This window comes from Biomphalaria glabrata, chromosome 16 (assembly GCF_947242115.1).
Source record: "Biomphalaria glabrata chromosome 16, xgBioGlab47.1, whole genome shotgun sequence".
NCBI classification, from domain to species: Eukaryota; Metazoa; Mollusca; class Gastropoda; family Planorbidae; genus Biomphalaria; species Biomphalaria glabrata.
Window position 1 is genome coordinate 31,403,817 of NC_074726.1, and position 21,161 is coordinate 31,424,977.

The 21,161-nt window shown below is 35.3% G+C and overlaps 1 protein-coding gene and 1 pseudogene across 1 annotated transcript; both read left to right on the top strand.

Annotated features, from left to right (window-relative positions):
• The first annotated feature begins 7,985 nt into the window (after nt 1-7,985).
• On the top strand, nt 7,986-9,492 carry LOC106068809 (uncharacterized). The gene is made up of 2 exons (XM_013228288.2): nt 7,986-9,032; nt 9,190-9,492. Exons 1-2 carry the CDS (start codon nt 7,986-7,988, stop codon nt 9,490-9,492), a joined length of 1,350 nt encoding a protein of 449 aa, XP_013083742.2.
• A 651-nt stretch (nt 9,493-10,143) lies between these two features.
• The window catches only part of LOC129923353 (golgin subfamily A member 6-like protein 22), a 103,993-nt pseudogene continuing 92,975 nt past the window's right edge, over nt 10,144-21,161 (top strand).

Consider the following 21,161-nt stretch of genomic DNA (forward strand, 5'->3'; position numbering starts at 1 on the left):
CTTTTTTGTCTGGCGGCACAGTAAAAAGAACTACAAAAGTTTCGCGGCACACCACGAAGAACAACAGTTGTTTTATAATAAAAAGAAAAAAAATATATTACCTGTTTTTAAGTAATATATTTAATGTTAAGGGTGTGCCTGTTTTTGAGAGCAAATGTGATCTAATCGAGGCTCCAGAGTCGACAAACAAACTCACATTTCATCGTCTATTGTAAGAAGTCTCTCTCTTTTCTTAAACTTGATTTCAGTCAGTGCTCAAAATCCAAACTCACAAAACCATGAAGATGCAAATGGAAGAATTATTTTGATTGCTTTTAAACTGATTGCAGGATATAACTTGTTGATTGAAATCTAAAACACATCCAGGCTTTTCTCGGCAAAACTTGACTTAAGAACGGCATCGTTGTCAATGAACGTTGAATGGTGTAATACTGGGTTCTTACTTCCTGAAGTACTCTAGACACGTGACAAGACAAACAGTATACGACTGACTCAAGTCCGTTCAGCAGACAACATGAAGTTTATTTTACTATAATAATAATATACTGCACTCCTTGTTAGTGCTACATTAAGTCAAGAAATAATAACAATCCTATCCGCATAACAGCGGTATCAAAAGTATCAATCATGTCTGTCAGTCACAAATCACGTCCGCATCTCAGCGGGTAACAATAAGAACAATTACTACTAGTGACACTGGAGCTTCAACTATAGATATCCATTGAAATACGAATAATACCTTAATATTCAATAAGCACATAATGAAATCAACTCTCAAATATAATTAATCAACAATCATTAGTCCATCGACTTTCATGCTATATACATATATATACACCAGTCCAGGAAGAAACGTCCAACCTTCCTGGACCGGGAGCAAGACCTTACTGACATGACTTGACTGAACTCAAGGTCAACTTTATTCATTCTACTTCCTGTTTTCTACATCAGGAATTCCACGTGTCTTTTAAACTCTTAACATGACGTGAACTTTAGATCATGCAAGGTCAACTAAGACTGTGACAATCGTTGCTTTAAATCAATGAGCTTCTCTGCTTCTTCAGTTGTCAAATTTGTAGCTTCATTGTTTCCAAATGGATAACTGACCCATCCAATCCATATTCATTACTTCCAAGTGTTGAAAATTAATGCCACAATGCTGACTGCAAGTGTGTCAAAGTGTCTAGAATTTCGGGGGTGATTTCTTTAGTTGAAGCACATTCATTGTAAGTAGGAAAGCAGTCGAAGACTCCTTTTGAGATCTTACTTTGCCACAAAGACAATTTTTCACCAAATGATTCAGTTTGAGGATGCAGTGATGATGGTTTCCGATGGTCCTTGAATTTAATTTGTCAAATAAATCAGAGAGAAACGTCACATTAACCACCAGATCTCGTCATGAATAGAAAATCCAACTTGAAATCAATCCCTTTTCTGGCAGCTTTAGGTAGTTCGTAAGTGTCTTAGCTTGTTTATTTTGTTGAGCCCTGATGTTTTCAAAAGTATTTCTTCGGTTGCGCTTTTACAGCTGGATATTTAGTTTCCAAGTGTCTCTTCAATTTGCTTGAAACAAGCGTCTCATTCGACAGAGTTGCATTGCAGATCAGACAGAATGGCAATGGTTCAGAAGATATGAAACCATATCTGGTGTAATCTTCTTTGTACCTTCGTTTGGTTCCTTGCTTTTCATTTAACGCTTTCGCAGTTTCATTCTTGCTAACGTATTTCTCCATGGATAACAATGAATAAGGCTTATTATTAATTTGTTATTATTAGCATAGACCTAACCAATTTACTTGAAACACATCGCTTATTATTATCGTTACCAATTCGAGAACTGCTGTGCGTCTGCTAAGGCGGCCAACATTTTATTCATTATAATAATATATGTAGAGTGGACAATTCCATAGCCTGAATAGCTAACACCCCTTTCCGTCATAATGGAAAGATCCACTACTACTACTGGTCATTGCAAGTGGAGATGTCATCGCAACGTAAAATCAAAATTTAATAGTAGGCAGACCTGTGTAACGCTGCACGTGTGGCGTTCTAAAAACTCCCGCGGCACACAGTTTGAGAAACATTGGTGTAAAGAAAGGACAGTTGAGTCCAGGACAGCAAGAGAAAAACTGTGCAGTACCTTGAGAGTCCTCGAAGATGTAGCTGTACGAGCTAGAGACACTTGTAGGGATTAGTTAGGCAGTTCTGTTGTGAAGAAAAGCATTTCAGTTAGTGTAGCCAATTGTGTTCATTGGCTGTTGTTGATGTAATTTGTCATTAAACCGCCACTTTGTTTATTGAAGCTCTTGTAGTCAAGTTGTTTTAGATGTGTTGTGTTGTTGGCAGTGTTTGCAGAAGGCCTGATAGAGAAGATCGTAACAATATAAACACACACATACACAATCCATATTAAGGCCACCAAGTGAAAAACAAATAAGCGAAAAGTTTCGCTAAATACTCAGAACGTGCGAAGTGTTTGTGAAACACTGCACTAGAGACACAATAGCGCTGACTTTGATCTAGGTTTTCCTTCAGTGGACAGTGACTTGAAATTCCCATCTTAAAAATTAATATATGAACAAGAACACATAAAAAAATACTTTTTGAACAAAAAAACTACAAAACTTTTTGACCAAACAGACAGAGTTGATATAAGCTTTGTACAAAAAAAATGTGGGGGGGGGGGAGTATTTGAAAATCCCAACGGGCCCCCCCCCCCCCATTTGAGAAAGCACCCAAATTAGTGTGTTTTTTACATAAAAAAAATATTACGCAAAATACAGAGGCCTCAAAAGAGGTCAAGCCCTGGGCCCCCCAACGATGGAAAATTCCTAGCTACGCCCCTGGTGGCCGCCTGTTCGAGTGATATGCACTTCAATGCTCGTCGTCAATGACGTCATCCCCCCGACGTCACGCATGAGGTTTGGCCTGGAATGAATGATCTTCATTTCAAAAGAAGTGTCCGAAACTTTAAAAAAAAACCACATCACTTACACAATAAACCTAAGCGTATACCAAATCTTGTCTGTAAAAAGTTTGAACATGTCATTTCACCCATTCTCATTCTTGGATCAAGTTGAGTGAAACTTTTGCACAATTATTCCTTGGCGAAGAAAATACATGAATCAATAACAACAAAATTAACACATTTGTACTGGGGCGTGGTGGCTGATTGGCTAAGCGCTTGGCTTCCAAACCTTGGGTCCTGGGTCCGAATCTTGGTGAAGACTGGGATGTTGAATTTCGGTCCACCCAAATCTAATGGTGACCTGACTTAATTTGGGAAAGTAAAGGCGGTTGGTCATTGTGCTGGCCTCATGACACCCTGCTCGTTAAGTGTTGGCCATAGAAACAGATGACCTTAACATCATTAGCCCCATAGATCGCAAGGTCTGAAAGGGAAAATTTCCTTTTACAATATTGAAATTTATAGTTGCGAATGTGGAGTTCTTCCCCATACCATAGAAAAGCTTTTTAAAAAGTATTTTCATATTTTGCCTTTTTTATGTTCCTATTCTTGTCCAGATAGTGTATCCAGTACTTCTGAAAGACCTTTTTGTTCCAGGTAATTTGCATTGCTGACGAGGAGCAAGATCACTCAAAGTAATCTATGTGCGTATTCTGAAAACCAATATGTTCATTACAAACTTAAATTCCTGTATCTAAATTTATCTATCATTTTTAAACGAATCATCTGAACATGTTAAAATGTGGGTAAGTTAATAGCGTACACAAATTCTACGTTCAAACTATGTCAGCATAGTCTAGGGCCTGGCCTAGACTATTGATCAATATTTGTTTTATTAGTATTCCTTCTTACTTAGATCGATCTCAAATTACATAATTCGAGATAATTTAAAATTTAGAGCATTTAAAGCGAAGACCAGAAAGTGAGAACTTAAAATTATAAATATGAATTACAAAAAAGATTACTTCTGCAAGAAGTTTATCTTATTGACGTCTGAAACACAAACATGGCAAGCTATAGAGTCAATATTTAACCATTTGACAACTAGAGTTGCCGGGAGTCGCCGCTACTGGTAGTCAACTAGCCGGAGGAAATTCCAGCTACCCGTCGCCTCAGCGTGGCCCTCCGGAGGAAACGTCTAGTGGTGGAAACTAGATAGTCTAAGTAGCTTACGTGTAGCGAACCAGGCCCGGTCGGGCTTCCCTGGGTGAGCTTTTGTTTTGTTTTTTTCTCTCACTCGGGGGTTGGGATGGAAAAAACGCCCGGAACCCAGTCCAAAAAGTCCGTCAAGCCGTTCCACAAGGGGGCCGTCATCAGTGTCCCGTTAGCTGGAGTGGCGGTCCTTGCACGGAACAGTGGTGGTTACAGTATAGGAATATGAGACAAGCTCCCCTCAGTTAGCACTGTTCTCGGCCACTTGTAGCGAGTGGGGCCCAGGAACGGGGACTGTGCGATGTGTACACGTCACGCAGGGCAGGTCTTAGGCCACTGCAACCTATGCGGCAGCAGTGGGCCCCGCACTTTCATAGGCCCCGCGCTAATATTAAGTGTATATTATTAAAATAAACCATTACAACTTATATATCAGGGTTCCCTCGGTATCCGGATTTTCTACGGGCTCAAGAAATTTCCTGAAAAAAAGACAAAATTGTCATATTGGGATGTCATTCAATTACTTGAGGTCAACAATTCACGAAGATATATTGAACAATTTGGCAATATTTGCTATTGCTTTTGAGCGTGATCTAAGCAAGAAACAAAATTTTGAGAATATACTGTATGACTTCGCTACACGCAAGGTTCGTAAAGTTAACTTGCTCGAGGTATTTTACTTGGTAAAGAATGAATAAAATGCAATTTGCACTTATTATCCTTATCCTTACCAGACTGGGCCCCGCACTATCCGTTTCGCATAGGGCCCCGCAATCGCTAGGACCGGCCCTGAGGTCCCGGTCCGGTCTGGCCCAGTCAATCGATATGACCGTCTACCGTTGGGAGCCCTCAGACAGGACATGGGTGAAGAGCCCCACGTCCAGGCCTGGTAGTTAGATAAAAGCCTTTCTAACCACCAATGGGATAATGGCGCCTACGGCGTCGACGCCCTTCTGGACTTCACTGAAGGTAGACAACTAAAGCGTGACCTCTATGTCGAAGGCGCCGACAGTCGCCGATTTTGGGTTGTTTCGTTTACGCACGCACTGCTAGTTTTTAAAGAAATTATTTATAAATTTACTAACTCTGACCTAGAAGAGCGATAATGAAGCTATTTTTAGGTGATCTGTATCTAGATCTAGATCTAGTATATCTGAGTCTGAAGCATGTTGGAATGGATTTTTTAGATTTTTTGAAAATTACGTTTTTTTTTGCTAGCCTTCAAAATGGAACATATTTAGGCTTTTGTGTAGGCTTTAATAGAATAAGATTCTAATGGGAATATTAATGTTTCAGCTGTAGAATATGGATATAAATAATGATTAGGGTAAGTAATTTTTATGATAATTATAATTAATTATTAATTATTTAAATTATTATCAATGTCAATATCATAAACGATAATATAATTTAGAATTTACTATAGATTTTAGGGTAATAGTTTAGATACGCAGATACCTTTGCCGACCACCATGTTGTTTGTTAAGCATATTTATCTCCCTTACCTATATTGAACTTTCAATAGCTTTTTTTAAAGAGAGTTTTTGTTCTTATGCTGTCAACTTATGATTTTTTAAGTGTATTTACTGAAATGAAGGTCTAAATAAAATGTTATTAATAAATTGATGAACTTGTTGTTTCTTCTTTTTTTTTCTACTTATGAAATTATTAATTTAAAAATATATGTTAACAATTAGATCTATAATTAATATATTAACTCACCAAGCAAAGCGAAATAATGATAAAATAAAAACAAATATGCATGAATAAAATGAAATGAAACACGCATCTATATCTACATGTTATGTTTAATTATTATTATTTTTTGAACAAAACTATACATTATGACTTAGTGATCTATTTAGAGCAATGACAATAAATGATATAGATCTAGTACGGGAAACTTATTACTATAAGAAAAAATACTTTTATTTTTATCTATTGATGATTAAGACTACAGTTAGATCTATACATTTCTAACGAATTTAAAGCGCTCTCTATTTTCGTAAAATCTCTTTCGCCGTGAGGTCTTCTGAGTGGAGTCTACTGTCTACCAGAGATTGTTTGGCGTGTGTTTTATGATCAGATAGGACTAATGTCTGTGATTATAATTTTTACAACTACCTCTGGCTCCACCTCTCTTGGAGGGAGGATAGGTCGAGTGTAACTAGATCAAGAAAGTCTTTGTTAAACGTAACATAGCACCTGTTAAACTATTATGTTCCACAATCTGAAATTTACTTTGGGTAGGGTGGGGATCAAAAGCCAATGTATAAAGAAACAGATAAGAAGCATATTCACTACTATTTAGATAATTTATGCATCTTTACTTTCGGAGTTCATTAAGAAAAAAAACAACTCCTCACCTATTACACTAAATTTGTTTAAGATGTGTAGTTGGGGGGGGGGGGAGGTAGCGACTCCACCTACCAACCCTTCTCTTCACGTGGATCCACTAGCGCCCATGTATTACATTCCGTTACGGAGTCCAAAGCAAGTTTTTCTCTCCCGCCCTACCGTACAGGTGGCGATTTTCTCCGTTTATTCTTACGTACCTTTAAACCCTCGCTGCGCCGGCCGTCACACGCGATCTTTGTCTTTACGGCAGAACTAGGTGTGATGTAATCACCTTCCCCTGTTCGGAGCTTCGCCGGCGCCGTGGTCATATTAGGTCATCTACTGCTAGGATCGCTGGTATGATGTAATCACCTTCCCCTGTTCGGAGCTTCGCCGGCGCCGTGGTCATATTAGGTCATCTACTGCTAGGATCGCTGGTATGCTCATAAAGGGAGAAGGGCAAGGTACGGTGTTTTATTTGGTCAAAATTTATCCTTCTTTGTTTTCTTTGTCGGTTCGTTTCACCGACATGAAGTTAAACTAAGGTCTACGTCGGATGAGACTAAGACTGAAACGTGACGCAACATAAACGATGTCACGATCAAAACTCTCTTGGTTGTATCCTATAATGTCGGCCAGCTTCTACAGATAGTTATGTACGACAAAAACTCCCGTGGTTGGATCATATCGTGTCGGCGGGCAGTCTATAAGTAGTTACATCAAGAAGTAGTTACGTATGACAAATACACTCTGATTGTCATAGAGTCTAGTCCCCCTCCCCTATTTGGTCCACAGAAGTAGTGACCTATTATTTGATCTTGAAGCTCTTTCATCTCATTAAAGAGATTTGATAAAGTCTTTGATTTTCATCGCCCCATCCCTATTTGGAGCCATCACAAGGTTACTAACTGTGATGCCATTGTAACATTTCCCGAATCTGTTATAAAAGGAGTTCCCTTCCACTCTTCAGTCCTATCATTACTTTCTCTACCTTGTTGTAGATATTGCTTATTCTTATATTGTGCATTGTTTTTCATTCAATAGTTCTACTATTTCTTTTTGTTCAATTACGGTTTGTGTGTAGTTGCGGTTTGTGTGTGTCAGGCTTACCGGTATATCTATTTAACTCTGTGCATTAAGCAGTCATTTAAAGATAGACATATTTTATTTATTATTATAAAAACAACGAAGATTAAATTACATTATGGCTACATCATGTCAAGATTGTGTTTATCCGCTTCAAGATTTCTTAAATATGTGTGACGATGAAAATTCATTAAAAAAAATTTTATATAGCCATGGTGTTTTAAGTGAAAAAATGCTTTGTAGGAGGTGCAATGCTGAAATGACCCTAGACAGCAAAACAAACACCTTTAGGTGTACTAAAAGAATTAAAAAAATTAATCCTAATAGGAAACGTGTTTGTGTTCCATGTAACTTTAAAGTATCACAAAACACTGGATCTTGGTTTGAAAAAGTCAAGATACCAAAAAACATAGTTTGTAAATTTGTTGCATTTTGGGTAACCATGCCATTTCCTCGTGTAGACTTTCTTCAACTTGAACTGAGACTGCCAAGGAAAACCATCATAGACTGGTCTTCTTTTTTAAGGGAAGTGTGCGAACACTATGTTCACACTAACTTTGAAATGCTAGGAGGTGAGGGGAAAATTGTTGAAATTGACGAAGCAAAGTTCGGAAGAAGCAAGAATAATAAAGGTCGCTTTTTAAGAGGTACGTGGGTCTTTGGAGGCATCGAGCGAGATTCAAAAAAGTGTTTCGTTATACCTGTGAAAGACAGAACAAAGGAAACTCTTTTACAAATCATAAAAGAGAGAATTTTACCCGGAACGACCATCATGAGTGACTGCTGGCGTTCTTACGACTGCCTGAGCAGCGAAGGGTATCGCCACCTAACTGTAAACCACTCTTACAATTTTGTGAATCCAGAGACAAAAGCTCATACTCAACATATTGAGAGGCTCTGGAGAGAAGTTAGGTGGAATATACCGAAAGCTGGCAACAAAAGGCATCACATGTCTGGACACTTGATGGAGTTTTTATTTCGGTTTAAGAACTCTATCTATCAAAAAAGGTTTCATGAAATCTTCAAAAACATTGGTACTTTATACAGGCCAATATCAACTGACTATGATCCAAAAACAGCACAAGAAACTACACCACCTGAAACAGAGCCTGTTGGTATAAGAGAAACAATGCCTCAAACTACCATCACAACCCACTCACTAGTTGAACCCATTTTGACAGCAAAAGAAAGTATGTCAATGTCACAAATCACCACCATCACAAAACACCCTGATATGACACCATCATTAGAGATTACATCTATCCCCACAACATTATTGCCCATAACATTTCCACAACTGGAAAAGGAAATGATTAAACAAAAAAGGATGATCATTAAAATAGCTGCTGATGGCAACTGTTTTTTTAGGGCAATTAGTCAAATTATCTTTTTATCTCAGGACCAACATAGGAATATGAGAAAACAAGTCACTTCCTTTATGATCACTCATGAAAAAAATTTTGAGATGTTTGTGGATGGTGACTTCAAGGTAAGCAGCTATTGATTTTTGCTTTCAAAAAAACAACAAAATTAATTAGTATATAATATTTATTACTAACATTTTAGTTTACAATATGATTATAAGTTACATAATAAGAGAAGGATAAAGAACTTGTACTTATAGCTACCATATTTTTTTTTAACAGCAGCATATGGAGCTGATGAAAAAAGATACAACATGGGCCACAACTGCAGAAATACTTGCAGCTGCTACACTACTGCAAAGAGACATCTACACATTCTCACCAAACCACAAAAAAACGAAATACTCATGGTTGTTATTAGAACCTTTATTTCATGATGCAAACACATACATACTATCTCACACAGACAACCATATATGCTGCAACATAACACTATTGCATACAAATGGTAATCACTTTGATGTGGTTGTACCACAAGAGGCCACATGTAACTGTTTTTTGCCAAATCCACAGCTTGGAGTATGATACTTTAGCCTAAATTTTTAAGTTTTGATTAATATTTCATCTTACAATATGTACAGATTAGATCTATTTGACTATTTGATTTTTTCTTGCATGCTTTTTAATATCTTAAATAACATTTAATGTCTATTATTTTTATGTATTTAAATGCCTATTTATTTACTGTCAATTTTTAAATTGCCAATAAAGATATTTAATTAAGTATAGAGGTTTGTATATTTAATGGGGTATATGTTTTTAACTTAAAATTTATTAATTAAATTCTTTTTTCTTGCCTTTGTATTTTATTACATAAAAAATACAAATATACCAATTTTTTAAAAAGATACTACATTTTTCTTTTGCATGTCATTAATTTCATCATTAAATAATTTTTATGTCCATTATTTTCATGTATTTAAAGTCAGGGTACCAGTATCTATTTATTTAATTACTTTTATTTTGCCAATAAAAGATATTTTGTTAAGCTTAGAGTTATTTTTATATTTTTCTATTTGTCTGTTGTTATTACTTTAACTACATGATTTTAATTTCGATTTTTAGTTATTTTTCAAAGTACAAAAGATTGTTTGCATTTTAAATGAATTTTAATATTAGATCTAGACTTAATAGCTGCTAGAAAGAAAGACAAAACAGCAACAGAAAAAAGTTGGCAAGTAATTCAAGGGAGATAGTCTAGTACTAAGCCTTAAGATCAAAATGGCGTATTTCCAATGACAATATATGGTAATAAGAATTAAAACTTAAAAATATATATTTTAAAAACTATTTATCTCCGAGGAAATCAAATTACATATTTGTAATCTGCATTTTTTTCTGCATATTCTGAAAATATAACAGAAACCTAATTTAGCGTTTCTAGTGTCGTATACTAATACCATTTCGGACATTACATGAATTCGGACATTCGCTGTTTTTTGTGGTCATTAAATAATTATTTTAATATGTATTATAAAACTAGCGCGCTGTATAATGTGCTTGTCCATTTTCCAATGATTCTGGCCCAATTTCCTTCCATTTAGCTGTCTTTTTATGTAAGAAAAACGAATTTCAAATTTGTTAGTCAGGTTGTTGTTTTTCCCTATGTTACCCGGATGACTTTACCTCTTCCTAGAGTTAAGACTATATTTTTTGATTGGCTAAGTCTATACTAATGAGCCTGGCAATATTTATTCTGTTTTTGGAGCTACTTTATTTGATTCATAAGCCAAGTTTTCTAATTCCATACCAAAAAAAAAATTAATACAGTGTCCGAATTAAAGTACGATTTTCATACCAAAATTTATTTCGGACAGCCAGTTTTGGACATCAATAAAAATGATCTTATTATATTATATTTGTTCGTTTGTTGTTGTTTTTTTCAATAGAGAATAAATGGGCAAATGTTTGAAGTGAGCTTGGTACATTGAATGAAGTTAAATGCTTTATAGAGAGAATATAGAGGATTCAGTTAGGCAAGAATGGCTATAGTAACCTGCAGGGGCCTACTATACTACAAAAGATCATCTGTATTAGAAATTTATTAAATTAATAAACAAAAAAAAACACAAACATTCAACACACATCTAATCATGCAAACCCCAAACATTCAACACACATAAAATAAACAAACATAAAATAAGTCTAAAAGTCGGTGCAGAAATCACTATTCCAGTGACCTAATTTTGGTAGAATAAGTGTGTTCATATTTTAATTTTTTGTGTTCGTATTTATGCATAGTTTGAAAACATCGTAATGATTTCATGTGAGGGGCTATGCCTGGGGATCTTAAAATTTAGTTAATGTTAATATAGAATTAAAATCTGAGTTTATTGATGCCTCAATATAGAGACTGTCCGAAATAAATTATGGTGTCCGAAATCAAATAATGTGGGTCAAATGTGTCCGATTTAAATGAAAACACACAGCCTCTTCGACCTTAAATATAATAACAAATATAGGTTTGGGGAACAAATATAAGTAGTCATCCTTATTCTCCTTTAACTAAAGAAGATTTTGATGCATCATTTTCTTTTCTATGTCAAACCATTGTAAAATAATGCGCTGTCAAAGTCAAACTTTCAAATTTTGGCCTATAGGTGTCCGAATAGCACAAACTACTCTATATATGAACAGAAGCTATTTAGTTATGTAGAGCTTCCTGAGAGGGTTACAATGATACCACATTTATCTTTCTATGTTATATAGGAGCAAAGTTATGCCGTTTTATGTGTAGAAAAATGGACTATAGAAAATGTCCAAAAAGCTGTGATCAAAAAAATGAATTTTCGTCTTTATCTCATCATAACTTTATAACCATAATAGATAAAAGCTTGAAATTTGGAACACAGCTACCCCATTATATGATTTTGAATTTGAATGTTTCATCTCACATGTAGCTAACATTCATTCACAGCTAATCCAATAGTTTGAAAATTGACTTCGATCCTTTTTCTAGAATGCCGTTTGGTAGAAAATTCCTCAGCTTTATAATATTTATAAATATAATGTAAAATAACACCTTGATAGAATTCTCTCCACTAGGTTGATCAAAGATAAGCTGTTAAACAATGCATAAATCATTTATACTTCATATTATCCACAAGAATTACTAATGTCTGGCGCCACATGTCGCTGCATCATGGAGTGACTTCATTTAACATCGTCAGGATGGACCCAAACTTGCCTTAATTAGCTGATTTCCTTTTATATTTTGTGTACCTAAATATAGAAAAAAAATATTTCTAACACTACTCTATAATAAAAATATTGATTGTGATACTATAGTCATAGATTGTTATGGTAGTTATAATTTTTCCACATACCCATTTCGAAAAATAGCCTAATTTGGCATCATTTATAGCATGTTGGGGAAGTTTTTTTAATTTTGGAGGACAAAATTTCATTAAAAAATAATGAAATAACAAACTCTAAGCATAAATCTACGTCTAAATTCAATAAAAAAATTCCAAGCTTGCTTAAAAATTATATTAAATGCAAAATCATTCTTACCTATGACTTTACTGTAAATTTTCTAAATAAATACGACTTTCATTTGTTGACAATGTGGTATCATTGAAAAGCTTAGGAATCCTCCTTTAAGATTAGCATGAGGGTTCTTAAAACATGAAGCAAATGTAAAAACAACAATCAATCAACTAACACCATGGTTTTGGAAGTCTAGCCATGGTGTTTCAAAACTATATAGCAGCTAGTCTAGCAGTTTATAGGTCAGTGGAGTAGGGATGTCAAAGTACCTAATATTAGAATTAGATTGTTGAATCTTATCTTATAAAATACAGACGTTACTTCGAAAAAAAGAAGATGATTATGTCCTATGGCTACGCGTCATGCATCTACTTTTTTTATCATCTAGTATTCTAGTCATGCAATGACTTAAATTCTGCCAAGTTGAATCTTATCATTTTTATTTTACACCATGTGACATGTCATAATTATAATCAGATTACCAGTCATCATAACATGTTATGAATTAAAGATTACTAGACTCTAGATCTATATATGCGCAACAGAGCAAATCCTAAACCTCAGATTACACTGTGAGAAATATCTCCAACACCAAGAGAATCTTTTCCGTGTCTTTATTGATTTCAAGAAAGCTTTCGATCGAGTATGGCACAGAGCACTCTGGGCGACAATGGAAAAGTACAACATTAATAAAAACATAATCAAAGTTATCCAGAACCTCTACAAGGATGCCAAGAGTGCGGTGTACTTCAACAATAATATTGGGGACTGGTTCAAAACCACAGTTGGAGTAAGACAAGGCTGCCTACTGTCACCAACACTCTTCAATATCTTCCTTGAAAGGATAATGGAAGATGCCCTCGAGGGCTATGAAGGTACTGTTAGCATTGGAGGAAGAAGAATTACTAACTTGCGCTTCGCAGATGACATTGACGGCCTAGCAGGGACAGAAGAAGAACTAGCTGACCTGGTGATACGCATTGACAAGACTGCCGCAGCATATGGCATGCAAATAAATGCCGAAAAAACTCAAATTATGACCAATAGCCATCAGGGCTTTAAAAGAGGCATCAGTATTGGAGGTGAAAAGCTAACTAGTGTTAACAGCTTCAAATACCTCGGAGCTATTGTCTCAGATGAGGGAACAAAACCCGAATTATTGGCCCGAATAGCACAGTCCACAGCAGCCCTTTCAAAACTTAAAATAATATGGAAAGATAAGGGCTTAACCCTCGGCACCAAAATCAGACTGATGCGCTCTCTGGTCATGGCCACATTTTTATATGCTTGCGAGTCGTGGACGTTGAATGCAGAGCTTGAGAGGAGGATCCTAGCAATGGAATTGAGATGCTACAGAAGGATCCTAGGCATCACATTCAAAGACCGCATCACAAACCAAGAAATCAGAGACAGGGTTACTGTAGCGATCGGAGCCCATGACGACCTGCTAACTATTCCTTCAGGGAACAGTGCCAGGAAAAGAAGAGGCAGACAGAAAAAGCGATGGGAGGACAACATTAAAGAATGGACAGACCTGCCATTGAGAGAGGTTCTAAACAAGGCAAAAAAAGGGAGGAATGGAGAAAGACGGTCGACAAATGTTGCCTGGTGCCCCAACGGTCCAACAGACTAAGGGATAGGTAAAGGTATAGGTAAAGATCTATATAAATCTAATTTACATCTTTGTCCAAACCTAATTAAATTAACTAATTTGGTAATGTGCATAGTGCATAATATCATTATGGCTTCTAAACAAAAAACTGCTGTAATTTGGAAGTTCAAAATATATAGAGATCTATGTAGGCCTATTAAAAGAAAAACATAATAAAAAGGCAAAAAAAAAAATACATCAAAAAGATATTATTTTTTTCTTTATGTAAATTTGATGCTTTAAAAAAAAACACAACAACATGTAAAATAGAATAAATGAGACTGCATAGAGTTGATAAAGTAAGCTTACACTGTTACACTAGAAACAAACAGATAAGTTTAAAAGTCAGGCCACTGATTTTAGAGATTTAATGTTATTTAATTAAGAGAATTCAAAAAAATTACAATGAGACTAATAAAGCTTAAACTGACCCCATGGTACCAAACACAGGATTTTTTTTTTTATAGTACTGGTAACTGAGGAAGGTTTATTACAGGCATGAGTTTGATCTTTTTGAAACTAATTCCTAAAAAAATTTTTTTTCCTAGGCAACTTCAAAACTACTTTGTCAACTATCCAGAGATTCAGGGGAATGAAATCTTAGACTATTTATAATTAAGGTAAATTTGAGAAAAATAGTAATTTCTTGATTATGATTTTAAAACTGCTTTTTTCTATGACATATTTATTATAATGTAATAATGTTGTTTTTTTCAGTTAAATTAAATTGATGCAAACAGTATTTACTTATTAACTTTGACTTACTGATTAACTATGATGAGTCTGGAATTATTATGTGTGCAGGATCTAAATTGTGGTGACCCATTCTGATTATTGTAAAAATGTTTTACATGTTTCAGATGTTCCTTCAGAGTTGAAAACAACTACATTCTAGCTTGAACTTCCCACAAGAAGATGTGGGGTGGCAGCAGGCAGGGGTCTAACCTAGGATCTTGGAGACCACTAAACGATAGTCCAGAGTGTATATGATTGATTGAGTAGACAAAGAAGGGATGGATTACTGGAGCTAAAAGAAGGCATAATTTTAACAATAGACTACTTTGGGGTAAGTTTCCGTAGCTGCCCCTACACTTTCTATGGTCTTATGTATTGGTTTTCTCTAGACTGTTTTTGTTTTTTTGTTGGTCTCTATTACATACACAGTTTAGTTCATAATATAAAGATATTTATATTTAACTCTATATGAAAAAGTTTATGTTAATATGTATTACAAGTGCTATGCCCCTTTGCTTGGGTTTGAAATGCCCTCTGTGTCAAATGAGTTAGCCTTAGTCAAGATAGCAACATAAAAAAAAAACATTCTTGAAAATGAACTCTACAAAACGAATATATTTGTTCTAGTTTCTACTAGCCTTAATTAACAGTTGACTGTCTAGATTTTACTTTTCTGTTGAATGAAATTTAGATGTTTATTTATTTATTATTTTTCTTTGGTTTATCATAACATAAAGCTTGCTCAGTGCTCAGTTTAAGCTCTTTGGGGAACATGTGGGGAGAAGCAGTATTTCTGAGAAGATTTCCATGCTGTTTCCAACCCTTACTAAACCCTTTCTGCAACATAGCTCAAGCCAAATCTAAATTGAAAATTTATGAAAATGTGTGGTGCTTACTGGAATTCTAAATCCAGCCCCCTTGAAAGGTAGCCAACTGGTGTATGCCCCTCAGCCCCACAGGGACTTTGTATAAATCTAACAACTAATTTTAATTTATCTTCATCAGATATGGAATGAGAGAGGCTATAGTGTTGATTATATAAATATGTAGGTCTCAGCTGGGGCTGCACAGCCACGGGAAATACTGCATTCCTAACTTATCTTGGGACTTATTATAAAGGTAATTGTCTACATTTTATACTATACTATCTTTATAAGACATACTGTATAATAATACTTGTATATTTTTTCGGAAAAAGTGAAGATTTTTGTTTTTACCAGATCATATTGGATGTATCTGATAGTTGTCAAAGAGTTAAAGAATAGTTTCTTGTCATCAAAAGGCATCACTTATTCTATAGGGAATCATTGTAGAAATCTTAGGTGACTACCAATGTGGTTTCAGACCCAACAAATCCACAACCGACCACATCTTCACACTAAGATGTATACTAGAAAAATGCCATGAATACAACATACCAATCCACCAACTCTTTATAGACTATAAAATGGCTTATGACAGTATCAGAAGGAAATACCTATATGACACACTACAGGATTTTGGAATACCCAATAAGCTGACAAGACTTATACATATGACATTAAACAACTCAAAAAGCAAAGTCATAATACAAGGAAAACACTCACGGGAATTTAGGATTAAACGAGGATTAAGACAAGGAGACGCACTTTCCTGCATGCTTTTCAACTTAACACTGGAGAGAGTTATAAGAAATATACACATAAACACAAGGGGAACTATTACTAACTACTTCAGGAGAGAAAACATGGGTCCACAACCAACAGGGACGATATACAGCCAACCTCTACAATATCTTGCTTATGCCGATGACATTGCCTTATTGGGTAAAGAAACCTCTGACATCGCTAGAGCCTTCATACAACTAGAAGAAGCATCTCGACCAGCAGGACTTGAGGTCAATGACAGTAAAACCAAGTACATCACAATGACAAGAGACAATCAAACAGAGGGACAAAATATCAAATCAAAGACCACGAATTTGAAAACGTCCAAACTTTCAAATATCTAGGAAGTACTATTAATTTCAAAATGACCTACTAACAGAAATAAAGGAAAGAATAGCAGCAGGCAACAGGGCATTTTATAGCACCCACCATCTACTTAAGAGCAAAATGATTTCAAGTAAAACCAAGAAAATAATATACAAAACTATAATAAGACCAGCAGCAATGTATGGAAGTGAGACCTGGACACTGACAAAGACATCTGAAAATTTACTTAACACTTGGGAAAGAAAAATCCTTAGGAAAATCTATGGTGCCATACAGGATGAAACAGGGTGGAGGACACGCACTAACCATGAGTTATATCAATTATATGAAGACCCACCAATAGTGAACGAAATAAAAAAGAACAGACTACGTTGGGCAGGTCACCTTGAAAGAATGTCAGACAACAGAGGGGCGAAAATCGTGTACAGGCAAAAACCAAAAGGCAGGCGACTCAAAGGCAGACCCCGAATGCGATGGATAGATGACGTGGAAGCAGATCTGAAGCAGCTTGGGGTTAGGGCGTGGAGACGAAAGGCCCAGGAGAGATCTGAATGGAAGGATGTGTTAAAGCAGGCCAGAGCCCTCCATGGGCTGTAGCGCCACTGGGATGGATGATCATTGTAGAAATGATATAAAAAGTATTCTGACTTTTAATGTATATTGACATTTTTTCTCAAGTGATCATAAGGACAATCTTCTATAACTTTTAAACTTATCAAAATATTTTTTTAATATATAATAAACCAGATGGTTCATAAATAAATTGATTATTGAAATTCAACAGATTGTATATTTAGGGTCATATTTTCCAAATCATTTTTGTTTTTGAAATTATTAGTTCTGTTAGAAGGCCTGCATACAACATTTACCAGACATCTTTGTTATCTCTCTATTTGCAGACTTTGAGAAATGCATTAGATTTAAACTTACTTTAGACTTAGGTCCTCCCGCGCCGTTCGGCGCATTGGGCGGCAAGCTGTCTCCATAAAGATCTGTCACTGGCAATGTCTGAAGCCTCCTCCCACCTGGTGTGTCGAGTTTGCCGTTTCTGTAGCAATAGTGGTTTTACAGGGTGGGGGTCACTAGCCCCACGCCAAACCCTCCTCCTTTTTCACCCAGACTTGGGATTTAAATGGCTTTTAAAAATATTTTAATTCTAGCACATGATGGAGGATGGGATATTGCTCATGACATCTTAAAAGATTAAAAAAAAAATGAGCTAAATCTGTTTATGCTATTGGGTATGTTGGTTAAGTTTTTTACTCCCCAAAACTAGTGATGATGAGATAGAAACAGATAAAAAGACAAAACCACATAATTATTTTCAATTTTCCCTACTGCCATTAGAGAGGGGAATGGGATGCCTCAATCGGCCAGGAAAACCAATGACTTAGTAGAGTTGAAGTAACTTATTAACATGCATGACTAGATTGATCATGAAATGCATAGGACATAATTATATTCTCTTTTGAAGTAATGCCTGTAATCTAGAAGATATAAAGATTGTGTTGTCCTGTTCTTTTTGGTCTTCCTCTGTGCCTTGTGCCTGTGGGTTCCCATCTGAAGCCTGAATAGCTCTTTTGTTGGCATTTTTATTTTAGGTGTAACTTGTGTATTGTTCATTATTTATTAAGTTTTGAAAGTGGTTTTCTGAGTTTGGAAAGATCTAATCAACTTTCTAACAAACAGCTCTGCTAGCTTGTAGACATCTAGGTGAACATATAAGGATATCTAGCATGTAATAAATTCTATGAAACTTTTAAAAGAATAAGTATATTATTATGAGGTTGTTTTTAGAATAAAGGCATATATTAATATATTTAGTTTTGGAAAGTGTTATGCAAAAGTGATTCTGTTCAGAGCTGCCATTATCCAAGGACATATGATTCTCTGGAGGCTTACATCACTGGAAAAAGTCTTTGGGCCCCTGAAGATTACAGTACATGTAATGCTGCAAAAGGAGGAGGATGCTGGGCCAGGGTAAACACTCCATAACATAATGGCATAGTGAATGAAATAACATTTTATTTTAGTGTATAATAGTTGTAATTTTAGTCTAAAATATTTAAATAAATGTTACAGTATAAGCCAGTTCCTGAATTAGCTTGTCACAATGCACATTCAGCCAAAGTTAAAAATTCTTGAATAAAGTTATCTCTATTGTACTTAAGCTAGCTATATCCTGTATAGGCACAAGATTGGCAGCAATTCTCTCTGCAAATGATGATGTGCTGATTCATAATGGAAAATTTGATTTTTTTAATGGGGGGGGGGGGGGGGAAGAACTTGCTAAGTGGTTAAGTGCAGCTGCTTTTGAGCTAGAGTTTTCAGGTTCAAATCTTGGTGAAGATTGTTTTTGAATTTCAGGATCATAGAGTGCCTCAAGTCCGTGCAATTTTAATGACATTAGTTGGGGAAAGTAAAGAAGGTTTATCATTGTGCTGGCCATATCATGATACCTTTATAACTGTAGGCCACAGAGAAACAGATGACATTTACATCATCTGCCCTATAGATTGCAAGTTTTAAAAGGCATTCTTATTACATTTTAATCCGCAACTTTCTAAAAATAATAATCATTTTTTCAGACATTTCTTCTTTTCTGAGCCACTAAATTGATGATTATGTTAAATCAACAATTGATTTTAAAATAATATTTCTACTTTACTTTGCAAGAAAAAGCTAATATTATAAGCAATACTTACTATAGTCAAATTATGCACTTTTATAAAGTATGCTAAGCAGGCTTAAACAAAGCATAAAAAAAAATATTTGCTATTGATCTTTTAGAAAATGGGGCTATAGAATATACTATATATTTCTTATAATTTTAATGAAGGTTTTTTTTTTTACATTTTATCCTCAAATTTAAATCAAAACTATGTCAATAGCTATATGTCTTCATAAGCTATAACTAATTTAACATGTATTTATCTTTGGAATGTTTGTAAATTGTTTTACATGTTTCGGATGTCCCTTCAGAGTTGAAGATAGTTTACTTCCTAGTCCAAACCTCCCGCAGGGTGACGGGGGATGGGAGCAGGCAGGGTTTGAACCAGAGACCATCGATAAATCCGATTGACAGTCCAGCGCGCAAACTGCACGACCTGGCAGTCAGGACCGTTATCTGGGTAACTATTGTCTGATAAATTGAAATAATGATTAAGTCTAGAAGAAGTAAAACTATGGCATGCATCCTGTCTGGAACTATCTATTCACCTAAATAGATATCGATTTAATTCCACTAACTTCGATAGTAAAGCAGTTTACTTGCTATGTTGTGAGTCTTTTTTTTAAAAAAAGATTAAAAAAAAATTAAACATCTGTTGGTGCTTCTGCTCTGACACTGAAAAAAAGTAGGTCTGTTGAAGTTAATGAATAATAAAAACAAAGAAGAATATCCAGATTATACATGATTACATTTTGTAGTGTCATTCAATAAGGAAATCTACTTGAATTGTAAGCATGTTTCTAACCCTAAATATTTACTATATAAATAAATTACGGCTTTCATTAGCGCTACTTTCATGCTTATAGCATGCTCAGAGCACTATGGTCCAATCTCATTTGTGGACCAGTAGGAGTAGGTTTTCTAACTGCCTTAAAGCACTCAGTAAACACAACTCAACTCGAGTTGTGTGTCGAACCTCTTGCCCCCTTCATAGGCAGCCAAGCTAAGCCAAGTTCAAGCGTAGTTGGCCTCTTGACCACGCTTCCTACTAGGCTCGATTGGTTACCTTGGTTGTGGAAAAGGAAATATTTAAAGTTCTTGAAGTGTTCAGTATCCTCATTTTGTAATTAAACCTGATGCATGATGGACATTAATATTTTTACTTTATATTTTCATATGTTTCCAACTGTGAATTGCCTCTTACTTTAAAGTTTAGCTCTAGCTGGATAACTTTGTGCAATAAAAAAATTATGTTTAGATTTTGGAAATTATAATTTATGTGCTACATCTTAAATTCACTATATACGTGTAGAACTATTGCTTGGAATCTAATTGCAAGTTTCTACTGTCGACTGTCATACTAGATATGGTCTTATGACTGCATTAGAACCTTGGTCAGGCAACTATAATGTTTGCCCCCCCCCCCCCTCCCTTCATATGGAAAGCAGGTAAATCTTTCATTTAGAGCCAAATTATATAACCCTTACCGTATTTATACAATAAAAGTGTACTGAGCATGTTATAGTAGAAAGAAGACACATTATAGAAATCTTATATATAAGAATTTGGATACCAAGAAAAAAAAATCTTTTCTCTAGTGAAACTAGATCTGTATGGATAATGGTTTGCTTTTAATCTTTAACAATACAGCCAATCAACCTTACTGGTACATCTG